The following is a 13,135-nucleotide window of genomic DNA, read 5'->3' as shown; positions in this document are numbered from 1 at the left end:
CCGATCTTTCTCTCTGCAGTATACCTCCCGCCCCCTCAGTGCCCCTGAAAATAAAAACAAAGCATTTAATTAATTTTTGCTTCTCTCCCACCTGGCTGGGAGCTGAAATCAAAGCACAGAAATGCAGCCAGGCTAGATTAGAATGAGATCTGCTCAGGCCCCTATGGTCCCTTAGCCTCATGAGCTGGTTGTCCAAGTCACCAGGAAGTGACCTGGTGGGGGGTGAGGCCCTTTTGTGTTGCAGCCAAGCGGGGATCTGAGGTGACCTTGGGGCTACCCACCCCATCCTACATCCGCTTCTCTTGGCTGCTTCTCTTGGCTGTGGGCCGTTCCCACCCTGCTCGGGGCTGCCAGACAGTGGGGAGCCCAGTGGTGGAGGCAGCAGCTCTAACAAGCTCCAGCCCTAGCCGGAAGCCATGTCAGAAGTGATAGGACCTGCAGGCCTGGGGGTGGTGGCAGCTGAGGTCCCCAGGAGGTCACTGAGATGGGATTTCTATGGAGCAGGCATGAGAATGTGCAGGCTGGGAAGATGGCCTCAGCCACATGCAAGCCACAGAACGGAACGGTCCTTAAATGTTGATAATGGTAGCCCAGTAGTTGGCTCATGTCAATTTTCTTTTAAATTTTTTAAATTACAGCTTACATTCAATATTGTTTTGTATTAGGTATACGGCATCGATTCATGTCAAGTTTTGATCAAATAAGTCCCTTGCTAACCTCCCGCTGTTTGTCTTGGACATTTACATAGCTTTCACATATCATACTGAACTCTAGTTCTGTCTCCAAGTTCTAAGAAGCCACCTACTTTGTTGTGCTCCAGCCAACTTAATAATCTTTCTTTGATAGAAGCAGTACAGCTTTGGGCTCTAGCCTAAGTTGAAAATCATTGACTATATATATCCCTAGAGGCTGACATCACAGTCTTATAGACTCTAATTATATCCAGGTAGGAATGCCACTGGTTCCCCCACACATAGCTACCTTTTGTCCATTCTCGTTAATTAACACATACAGATAAATACGAACTGTCCTTAAATCTAGATTCCTCATCAAACATTTACCAGTTTGATTTTCATACAACAAGAATGTTATGTGATTTGCAAACAACAAATCATTCAACACATGCACTTATTTAATGTGCCAGCTACTCCAGAGGTACCACTGGATTTATCTCTGGAGTTTGTAACATTAAGTCTTACAAACTTACAAAATGGTTCCCATCATGAAATAAGCAATCTGTAGTTGCCCATTATGTAGTTCTATGATCCAGAAAGATATACACAGACACATAAGCCCCCCCCCTTCCCTCTCCCTCACCCCCAGCAATCAACTTACTTGCTGTCCTTTTGGTCCAGGGGGTCCAGGCGGTCCCTGTACAAATACAAAGAAATTTGTAAACTGTTTATTTATCCCAGGACCCAGATAACATCTGCTAGAAGGCCTGGGAAAGCCATTCACTGTATATTTAGAACATCATGCTGTATGTATAGAGGGTTCTGATACATCTGTCTCAGCAGGCAGGAAAGGCTGGGGGGAAGAGGGCTGGGGTCAGGCCCAGTTCCCAGAATTGGCCGGCTGTCCACACACAGCTGTTTTGGGTTAGCTTTTCTGAATTCAGACTTTTGACTGCACCCATGTCTTATTCACGTTAGCTCTGCTCCCTTTCCAAAGTCCCAGGCCCTTTCACTGCCGAGGCTGTTTCTCCTGACTCCCTCTGGGGTTGCCCACTGGCCACTGTCTAGCACTTTTTGCTGGTCAGCAAATGTTCACAGGCAGAGTTAACCTACAGGCAAATACTGGAAAGCCCACCCACAAGTATCACCATGTGTCCATCTGCGAAGAATTCAGTGTTAACACCACACTTATAATGAAGTTTTAGAAGTGCATGAAAAGAATAATTTGCGTCTAAGTACAGAGGAGTGGACAGGCAGGGGATTGTGGGTGATTTCAACGGCCATATGAAGAACTTAAAGTTGTCACATAAGCAAAGGACCCAGGTACAATCTGTTCTTTCATAGTTCCCTGAACCGTATATCTAAAGTATAATCCCCTCCCCAAACCGTGTGGTATGTGTGCTTTGAGGCAACAACCATATGCAATAGGAGAGAAAAGAACCTCTCATCATATAGTCCCTGTTTCATTCCATTTGACCAAATCTTTCATAGCAGTGGGCTACTTGCAAAAATGACTTTTATAGCACTAGGGAAACTTGGTTTGTAGAAACTAAATCAACTATATCAATTATTTCTATAGTTTGAAGAAAATTATGAGTACTCTTTTCAGGCATACGTTGCTCCATTATTTCTCAATATCTGTCAAGAACCTGATACTCTAACCTCCCTTGAGAATGCCCCTCAGTTTTGAGCAATGGTCTTCTGTGAGAAGGTCTCTCACACTTGTAGCCAAAATCTCTCCTTTTTAAACTTAAGGTTTATTTGTCTTCCTGCTAAAAAAATGTGTGGAATGAAGGTCAAAAATCTTCCTGACCTAGCCAGTTTACCTCCTGGGTCCCTAGTGCCATGGTAGAAGTGGCCTGAGGACTGCTCTCCTTTCTCCTCCTCTCCCCTCCTTGCATCAAGCCCTCCTTCATCCAAGTATTTGTCTTGCTGAGCCTCGCTCTTATCATTTGAATTGCAGGGGGAGTGAACACCTGTAGACTTCCATTCAGGTGGGGCATTAGGGCCATTTCTTTAATTGATGTTCAATATTTCACTTGTTATAATGGCCATGCCCAGGTGCAATGCACCTGCTAGGATGGCCATACCCAGGTGTAGGATACTTTTGCCCTAATGGCCATGCTCAGGTACAATACATCTGCTACGGATGGCCATGCCCAGGTGTGATACAACTGCTATAATGATCATGCCCAGGCATGACACACCTACTATGGTGGCCATGTCTGGGCAGAGCCCACTTCCTTCTTATCACCCGGTTGGACTTTGGTTTGCTTTGCCCAGGGATGACGGGCCCCTTGTTAGCGGGTTAGGTGTCGGGCGGAGAGACCTTGTGCATGACTGGAAGAGCACTCAGCCAGCAGCAAGTTTAAATTTGACATAGTTGGCAATGATCTGGTGACCACTACTTGGGTCCTCATTCTTCAAACTTAATAGCAGCAAAACATAGGCAAGGGATGACCTGCTTTGTTTGGACTTTTTGGGTAGTGACCACAAGCATCATAGTTTTATTGTGGAATGTTCACCTGTATCAACAGTTGAAGAAGCTGCATCTTTAGAGGATACCTTGGCAATGGTCCAAGAGAGAGTACATCTATGTGGTACTTACTGGTCTTCCTGGAGCTCCAACGGGACCCATTGGCCCCACAGGCCCATGGCGGCCAGGAGGCCCCTAAAGACAGGCAACAAAAGAAGGCTGTTAAGAGGGGTTGACTGGTACTTGGAGTCCCGAATTCTTAAAGTTTTCTTGGATTTTCTCTAATAAAAATAAAACTTACCGGGAAACCAACCAATCCAGGATCTCCAGGTTCACCCTAATTGAGAAGAAATAATTTTAAGAGTTCTAGTTTTTAAGCTGATCTTTAGACTTAGTTACATTTTATTACAACACTCTAAACAAGTATATGAGTTATATCAGCCCTAACAGGACTTGGTAACGTTAATTAACCTAATATCTGGGTATTGTGAAATGGGAGAGGATGCGCTCACAATTTAACACAAGACAGAAAAACAACCTGAAAAGAATTAAAGTGATTTTTAAATTAAGCATGATTTTGGATCATTCCATTATTCTATCTATGCATTCCTCTGCTCCGTTCATTCTTACAACTCAGAGTTCATTTGGAAATCAATTTTATTAATCAATAATTTACGCTGGATTGCTTAATCAAATCTCCCATCTCTAGCAAACTTACCCTGTATTTGTCACGGTCGTCTTTAGACAGTGCATAAGGTTCACCTTTCTGCCCTTTGGGTCCATAGGGCCCCTAAAATAGTACATGTGTGGTAGAAAGAGAAAAAGGCAAAAATAGTCCGTTACCATTTAGAACAGCTATAGTCATTTGGATGATTACATATTGACTCTCATGGGCAATATCTAATTGCGCTTATGGCTGATTTAGATTATCTAAAGACTAATCAAATCACTACATTCAACCACAAAGGTTAAGACTTTTATTTTCATATATATCCAGTAGTATTTTTCTTTAAAATACAATGGAAATACTTAATAGGATTTGAATTATTTTCAAAACCCCAAACAAGTTTCAGTAAACTAATCCTTTAGTATACCAACATGTTATTTATCTTTATCTTTTTTTAAAGATTTTATTTTTAGAGCGAGGGGAAGGGAGGGAGAGAAACATCAGTGTGTGGTCGCCTCTCGTGCACCCCCTCCTGGGGACCTGGTCCACAACCCAGGCATGTGCCCTGACTGGGAATCGAACTGGCAACCCTTTGCTTCACAGGCTGGTGCTCAATCCACTGAGCTACACCAGCCAGGGCTTATTTTTCTTTGTAGGTTTATTTTGTGATTTCTTTGGCATTAGTGTACTGAAAATATTAACATGTAGTCTGAAGCACCATTTGTGGGAGAGATTCTAGCCATTCTTTAAAACTAAAATTGTGTCACATATACATGATATGTACATACATACATATGTACCTGTATACATTGTCTTACTACCTACATATAAAATATAAAACCAGTATTTTAAAGTAATGAATATATTTGTTGCTGATAAAAGTTATTTTATTAGAATAGACTAGAAAATGATGTAGCTTATTAAAAGTTGAACGACGTAAAAAAGAGTCAAAGAGGCAGGAAGTGGAAGGCAGAGCTGCCAGTACGAAGAGAAATTGATTAGCTTCAGGGGGAAGCGGGTGAAGGGAGTTTATGACTGTTCTTCCCCCACCTTAAAAAAGTTTAACCAAATAAAGTGTTCATATAACCACGAATTTGCAGCATTTTGGTGGTAAGAGGGTAGAAATATACTACCAAAAAATATTTCAGTATTCTTTGCAAAGACCCTGAAAACTAAATGAGGCCACGAAATAGGTTGATATATGAAAGTTCTTCCTTAAAAAAAAAACCAAACAACCAAACTCCAGTATTGTATATGCTGAAGAATATCATTGTCCTTTCATGTCATAATGGATGTTAGAATCTAATAAAGATAGTGACTAATAGTTTTGTCAAGCTTTAAGCTTTTTAAAATTTTAGTTTTATTCTCACTCTATTATTCACTGTTACTTGAATTGGAGCATGGGAAGAAATGAAGTGACACTTAGAAGAATGTAGGAGGGAACAATAGAAACCAAGCCAATGATTTTTCTAAGCTAACATTTAAAAAATGAATACAGAAAATAAAGTTATTTGAATTCAGGAAAACCATGTCTAGATATGTGCAAGAAAACCTCAGCAGGGAGGTGTACTTCATCCTGGCCATTAAAATGAGAGCAATTTTCCCTCAGTATAGAAGGCAGGTTTAGCATGTGCCTGCAGCCTCTGCAGGTGAGTGAACTCAAGGCAACACACCATCCTTAGAAAGTTTCTGTAAGACAGTCTCTTAAGGGCTCTGTGCTGGCGCATGAAAGAGAGCCAGGAATGCGGCCTCTTCCATACATTTCTGCCAGCAAGTGCCAGCCATCCAGGTTCCAGAGCTAACCACGTGAACATCACGTTCTGTGCTGATGATACTCACAGCAGGTCCAGGGGAGCCGTCGGGGCCGGGGGGTCCCTGCTGACCTATGTCTCCTCTGGTCCCATTGCAGCCATCGTAGCCAGGTGGTCCTCTGGGTCCACCTTGCCCAGGGTGTCCCTGGGAAAGAGAAAAGACAGTAAGTCATCCAGCCCATAGGTGTTCAGTTTTCATATAACTGTGTGATAAAACAGTATCAAATCTTCTCACGAGAGACATCCCTGGCATGAATCCAAAGGAAAAGCCAGTTCAAAATGAAGGAATGAATGAAAGGTTAAGTAAACAAAGTCACAAAGGTAGAGTTCCAACCATGGGAAAGGCCTTCAAGACAAAGTTCTATTTCTCAAGGGTTTTGGTGAGCAGTAAACTGTGTTGGCATTTTGACTACCTTGCTTCATTGGGCAACTGGGAGGGCTGTTTTGGCAGGGGCAGGGGAGGAGTGGATTTAAAAATTCTAGAAAAAAGTTATATAAGTATAACTTCTATACTTCTAGGAAAAAAGTATACAGATCTTCTCAGAGACAACAAAGATGCCTTCATCTGTTGTGGCCAACTGACTTTGGATAGTTTGGCAGACCTACATCCTCAACAAGTAAAGAATCAGTGGCTTAGCCATAGCTAGAAGAACTGATTTCCTCTTCTTATGTTCTTTGGGAACACTCCTTTTTAGATTTTAAACATGAATAGAGAGCAAGTCAAGTATTCTAAGATGTCTGGTGAGAGAGGGGAAAAATATGATCAAATGTCTTTGGAATAACTAGAAAGGGCCAGGTGGAGTCTGTGGGCACCTCAACTGCATTAATCTGCTTCCAGGAAACATTCTGGGAGCTGGGTTAACAATCTATAATTTATGCATTATGAGCCCATAGCCTGATTTATTTTCTTTACATAAAAGATGCTTTCTTATTATGCAATTTCTTTAAAGTTTTGATTTACTTGATAACAGGCCAAACATATATCCCAGAGTGATTTTTGAGGCCATCATGATGTTTTTTAGATTTACTTTGAGAAATCTGGGAAATTTCAAGACAAATGAACAAGCCCTATACAGAGTGTCTGTACTCTGAATAGTACTAAGAAATACAGTAAGAAAAGTAGAATTTTTCTTTTGTTTGCACATCTTTTTGCTTGAGATGTTCAAAGACATTGCTTCAACTGGTGTCACCAGATAAGAGATACAGTAGATCTTTCAGTCAACCCTCTGGGAATCAGAGAAATCCTGATGGCTTCTGGAAATCATGCTGCACAGCTGCTCTAGCTGTTACAGGGCCAGCTGTCTGATGGCCTTCAAAGCAAAGGTCTCTTTCTGAGGGGGGGGTGGTTTTCTGAAAGCGGATCCTTCAAATCCAGCCTGAGAAAACAAGCTCTGTAGATGTTCTGTTCAAGATGTGTGGCATTTTAGGAAGTCTCTGCTTAAAATGTACCATTCAGTTCCTAATTCTTCTCCTGTCTGGTGTTGGCCTTTATGATTTCCTTAGAACTGATTTAAGTCATTTGAAATTGCATATCAATCTGATTTTCTGTTGAAATTGCACTTCAAAGAAAAATTTCAGTTATATTGAGCTAAACATCTATCTCATTTCTGTATGATACAACTCTAAGATTTTACTGCACATCACTTTTTACATACAACTTCTAAATGGCTAAAATTACCTAGGTCCTTCAAATGCTACACTCATTAGCTGCTTAGATATGGCAGGTTACATTTAATTTAATATGCATTATCAGAGTTCTGTGGTGAAAGAGGCTATATTTAGCAGCACCAAGATTCTACAAAATATGATCAGTTATTTGCTCATCATGATCACTCCCCCATATGATGATTATTTCCTTCCTTATTTTTGAAATATTTGCTTCTGATATTAAATGACTATGAAGTAGAAAAATGAATTAAAATATTATACAGATTAGTTACAATATTTATTCTTAATGTCACTCCATTTAGACTCAGATTTCAACTTCCAGAAGACAAAAACTGACGAAAAGTTCAAAAAGTTCAAGAAAGTAGTTTAAAAATGGGCGATTTAGTTTGAGGCAGTTGGTAGAAAAACTTTCATTACTTGCCTAATTCTTGAAATCTGCAAATTCTTCAATTGTGCCAGTTTCTCCACATTCTGACTCATGTGACTGTTATTTCCTTATGTGTTCATAACTGTGTTTTGTAACTGACACTATCTGTTTGAGTGCCCCATCCAAGTGACACTTAGGATCAGTGGTCACGTCGGGCTCATGTCTTGGTAATTGTGACTTCCTTTCTTTAGCTCTGACTGCTTTCTTCTACTGTTGCGAAAGGCTTCTTGAATGCAGAGCTAAAAATCTGAAGAAAAAGTATGAACTCTCTGTGATGACTCACCACTCATGCTCTTCCTCTATTCTTCTGCAAAGGGGCAGCCCTGCTAGTGCAGCCTGGGGTGTGTGTGCATGTGCGCGCGCATAAAGGTGTACATACGTGTGCATGGGTATGTGCGTGCATGCATAAGTGTGCGTGTGCACATGTGAGCACTGTGAGAGAGAATGTGTGTACGTAGGGCAAGGGCGCAGACATCTGTGTACATGTGAAGATCCCAAAGCAGATGTCCTTAAACTTGAGCAGGAGACAAACGGGGTGGGTCTGAATGTGTGATGAACACATTTATCCCTGAGAAGGGGATCTGCAGGAAGCTGACCCTGGGAAATCTGTTCATGGATCCCAGTGAAGAAGGCTGTGACTCAGGCTGCTTTGTTTATTTTTTTATGCCACAAGAAGTAAAGTAAACTAGGTTAGAAAAACACATTTTATTACATTTTGAGATTTTCTCATGGATAATCCATGCCTCTTCTTGTTTATGTGTGGTTACTACAAAGAATTTGAGAAGCTGCATAAATGTTCAGCAGGGCTTCATTCCATCCACGTTCTTGGCTGTGCTACTTTATATTCAGGTTGTTCTACGGTTAAAACAAAATATCAAGACTGGCTCTTTATTGAGCATATCTGAGCAAGGCTCTAGCTTTTCATTACAAAACAATGTCCAATTCTAGCAAAGTATCCTTAATTCCGAAGCTAAGTCTAGAAGGACGTTTACAAAAGAAACAATTTGTCTGTTGTTTGACTGGATTCCAGGAGAAAGAGATGCACATATAGCCCCACAAGTTTTATGTTATAAACAAAAAAGGAGGTTTAGCTCAAGATGTTTCTGTAAAGTCATAAACGTATTGGTTCACATGCGTACAGTGTTTTAAAATTCTTATCTTACAAAAACTTACAGGAATTCCGTCAGCACCAGGGAATCCAGAAACGCCTCTTGCTCCCTATAAAGAAGGCAAACAAACTTAATGAAGGTCAATACACCCACTGCCCTCCATAAAATTAGAGGAAATCTCATGTTTTCCATACCACATCTCCTTTAGGTCCTGTGATCCCAGGCGCGCCTCTTTCACCCTTGTCACCTTTGTGGCCCTGCAGTCCTGGGAATCCTTGCAACCCTGGGGGCCCAGTGTATCCCTGGGGTCCCACTGGCCCTGGCTGGCCCTGTAGAAACAACATACATTCAATTTCCACAATTAATAGCAATGAATAAGCACTTTCAGTCATGTTGCTTTGGAAACCACACTTTCCATTCTCGAAGAACTATAATCTTCAGAGAACATTATATGTAACTACCATCTTCTGCCACCATAGCCACCAAGGGATTTCTGGCAAACAAAGAATTCATAGAGTTAAAAGGAAAAAAACTATTAAATGTAAGAGAAAATGATCCTAAATTACTAAAGTGATGCTATTTTGAAATGATAATATTGGGCTGGAAAGAATCAACTTGATTTTTCAAAAAAGTCCTTCTATTATTTAAAAAAAGTTCCAAACAAATTTCTAAGATTTTTAAATCTCTACTTTAATATAATGCACACGATAGTTGTGGGATGATACTCAAAAGAATTGAAAGTAGAGACTTAAACATATTATTTCTATATTCATGTTCACTGCAGCGTTTTTCACAATAGCTAAAGGCTGGGAGCCAAGTGTCCATCGATGGATAAATGGATAAACAAATTGTGGTCCATCCATATGATGAAATATTATTCACTTTAAAAAGGAAATTCTGACACACATTACAACATGAATGAACCTTGAGGACTAAGCCAAACAAGCCAGTCATGAAAGGACAAGTACTGTGTGATTCCACTTACAGGAGGTTCCTCGAGCAGTCAAACTCACAGAGACAGAGAGGGGAATGGGGGAGGAGCCGGAGAGTCATTGTTTAGTGGTTACAGAGTTTCAGCTGGGAAGGTGAGAAAGATCTAGAGATGGAAAGTAGTGATGTTTACATAACAATGTGCGTGAACTTAATGCTACTACTGTATAAAAATGGTTAAGATGGTAAATTCTGTTATGTGTTTTTTACTACAATAAAAATAAAAAGATTAAAGGGGGTTCTCTCTCTTATTAATGGAACTGATTTATGAATTATAGTTATGTTCTAATGAAACTCCCAGGTTAGCCTAAATTTATAAAAAAAGCTCTAGGTCTTGATTTCTCTTTATGAATGAGTCTGCTGTTTATTCACCACACAGAACCTTTATCTGCTAAGCCCCGTTTGCTTTCACGCTTCCAATTTCCATCTTGCCTTTAGATTGAGGAGGACTGAGCCATTATTTCTATCTTCCCTTCCATTGCCTATAAATTGCTCTTCCATTATAAACTGTGCAGGTAAAAAGTTTGTCATTACAGAATGTTTATAATCTGTCTGCAACATTCCACACAATTGAGGTGAAGCAAACAATTTCAAAATGCAGCCAACGTGCATTATTAATGTCATGAACACACTGGCATAGAGGGGTCTGGGGACATCTGGCCTCCGCATTTCACTATCATTCCTATGCTGCTCTTCTTTTAGATGCTCCCCTCTCCCGGTGTGGGGGAAGCGGTTAAGACATTTCTTTGGGGTGGAAGATATGAATGGAGATTAAGGTTTCAGCTGGCGCATGAGACTTATTCCAAAACTCAGGAGGCCTGGGTCCTCAGACAAAGAGGGTTTTTGGGAAGCCTGTTGGGGCTTCCTCTGGGCAAGGTCAGAGTGTTAGAGATAATGGGTTCTCCCGCTCTGGAAGAGTCCAGTCAATGCAGCAATCAGCAGGTACTGAGGGTAGCCTGATTGCAGGCATCTTATGTTGTGGTGAAGTCAGTGTTTTAATATCTTTGCTTTCCTGTTGAGAGGGAATTGTGGTCAAAGACAGACAGCCCTGACCTTGGACTCATGATACCCCAGGCTCATTCTAGCTGAGTTCTAGTCAGGGGTCTCAGTATGCTACATTTGTTATAAATCTGGGGACAAAATATGTTTTGATTCTGGTTTTTATGACTCTTTCCAGTTGTGCTCATTTTTGTTTTGTTTGTGGCTCTGTTAGACTATAGCCTTCTTGTGATTATATACCATGCCCCTAAGCCTCAAGTTCCCTAATCATGATGAGGCTTGTCAGTGTTTACAGGGAGTGTCCTTTGGGGGATAAAATGTTCCTCATTAGTACTGTCATTTTTTCTGTCCATAAACTAAATCTCTCTCCAGGGGATTACTGAATGGAGCCAACTAAGAGGAACATCCACTACTCATCAAAATGAAATATGTGAGTCCTAATGATGAAAAGGCACATTCTTGCCTTGTTCTCATTAACCTTTCCTCGATTCTCTTTCATGGGGAACGTGACTAAAGCCATCATGTACTCATTTTCCTTCCATTGTCAGGAAATTTCTTTTTAACCATTAAGGCTTGGCTGGGAAGTCTGACTTTGGGAATAAAACTCCAGTCTTTCCCTTTCTGGAGCAAGTTGTTATTTTCTTCTTTTTATTGAGGTGAAATTCCCATCACATAAATCTAGCCACTTTTAAAGTGGCTTCTAGAACGTTTACAGTGTCCTCATCCTAGTTCCAAGACACGTTTATCATCCCCAGAAGAAACCTCATACCCACTGAGCAGTCACCCCCTGTTCCTCCCCACCCCCAGTCTCTGGGAAACACCCATCTGCTTTTGGATTTCTCCGTTCTTGATATTTCATATCAATGAAATTGTATGCACGATATGTAACCTTTGTATGTCTGGCTTCTTTCACTTAACAGAGCTTTTTTTGAAGTTCATCCCAGTATTATATGATCATGTATCAGTACTTCATTCATTTTTTATGGGTGAATAATATTCCACTGAATGGAAAGACCATAATTTGTCTGTTGTGAACAGTGCTATGAACATTCATGTACAAGCCTCTGTTTGAGTCCTGTTTTCATTTATTTTGGGTTTATTCCTAGAAGTGGAATTGCTGAATCCTATGGAAATTCAATGTTTATCTTTCTGAGAAACTGCCATACTAATTTTTATCATTTTACATTCTCACCAACCATCTGTGAGGGTACCAAATTTCTCTATATCCCTGCCAACAATTGTTATTTTTCATTAAAAAAATTATAGCCATCCTAGTAGGTGTGAAGTTGGTGTTACTCTAAAGCGTCATCTTGAGTTTCTGACAGATGGAACATTTCCCAAAATTCCACCCAGCTTCTGTCCTGGGGAAGGGCCAGGAAGATTCTGGAGAGAATCCGAATCAGAGCCCTGTCCTCTGGGACTGAGCTGCCATTCCCGCCCGCAGTTCAAACCCTGTGTTGCTGAGACTAAATGAACATTTTCGTCCCAATCCAATGACCTTCATATGCATGTTTAAGTTATCAGAAACAGGTTTTTCCCTAGGACATCCTGCCCATGCTGGCATCTGGTGTGTTTCTAAAGAGCAGTTGGCATGATCAGGTATTTCCCTCTGTGCTAATTAATCATCATTATCATCATTAACTTCCATCCTCAGGTGAAAAGTCCCATTTGGAAAAGTTATTTCCATCTCTTCCTTCCCTTTTGTAATAAGAAATGCTAAAAATAAAAATTACCCCAGAGAAAAAAATAAGACTAGTTTAAATGTTTTTGCATAAATCTCAAAAGCTGCTAGATTACTAAAGCTCCTAAAATTCCTGCAACATACTTAATAAAAGAATTTCTACAAAATATTTCTTAAAAGCCAACAGACCATATACTATGCCCTGTCCACATCAGAGAATTTGATTTGTATACATGTATTACTTCCTACGAAGCAGGATAATGGAAAGTATCATTTAATTGTGTATCTTCTGGGATGAAGCACTGTTAGAAGTCTTAAGAAATTATCTTATTTTTATACCCATGACAAATGCATCAAGTGGCACCCCCCCCCCACACTTGTGAGAGGGGACAATGGGGGCTTGGGAAGGTTCGGTAGGAAGAACGGACAGTTATGCAGTTAGGCTTAGGGAGCAGGGCTGGCTCTGAAGCCTTCCATCGTCCATTTAACTTCCTGCTCAGGCGAGGTCTGGGAGCTGCATCAGCCACTGGAGAGCCTGTGAGTCACGCAGACCCCTTGACCTGATTTGGACATGATCCTCAGGGAGTTTCTTAGTACAGTGACATTTGAGAATCACTGCCCGACCTCACCCTC

General features: G+C 40.8%; 1 protein-coding gene across 2 annotated transcripts in view; it reads right to left on the bottom strand.

The window, feature by feature from the left end:
* COL4A2 (collagen type IV alpha 2 chain) overlaps positions 1 to 13,135 on the bottom strand; it is a 195,307-nt gene that overhangs the window by 66,598 nt on the left and 115,574 nt on the right. For both annotated transcript variants that reach the window (XM_054574392.1, XM_054574391.1), the window contains exons 5-11: positions 9,027 to 9,161; positions 8,897 to 8,941; positions 5,657 to 5,773; positions 3,869 to 3,940; positions 3,452 to 3,487; positions 3,283 to 3,345; positions 1,336 to 1,371 (exon numbers count right to left, since the gene is read on the bottom strand). In XM_054574392.1, the coding sequence (XP_054430367.1) occupies positions 1,336 to 1,371; positions 3,283 to 3,345; positions 3,452 to 3,487; positions 3,869 to 3,940; positions 5,657 to 5,773; positions 8,897 to 8,941; positions 9,027 to 9,161 (504 nt within the window). The remainder of the gene's footprint in view (positions 1 to 1,335; positions 1,372 to 3,282; positions 3,346 to 3,451; positions 3,488 to 3,868; positions 3,941 to 5,656; positions 5,774 to 8,896; positions 8,942 to 9,026; positions 9,162 to 13,135) is intronic.

This window comes from Pteronotus mesoamericanus, unplaced genomic scaffold (assembly GCF_021234165.1).
Source record: "Pteronotus mesoamericanus isolate MK-2021 breed Mesoamerican mustached bat unplaced genomic scaffold, CSHL_Meso_final contig_26, whole genome shotgun sequence".
Lineage (NCBI taxonomy): Eukaryota > Metazoa > Chordata > Mammalia > Chiroptera > Mormoopidae > Pteronotus > Pteronotus mesoamericanus.
This window is presented reverse-complemented; position numbering and strand designations above follow the sequence as displayed.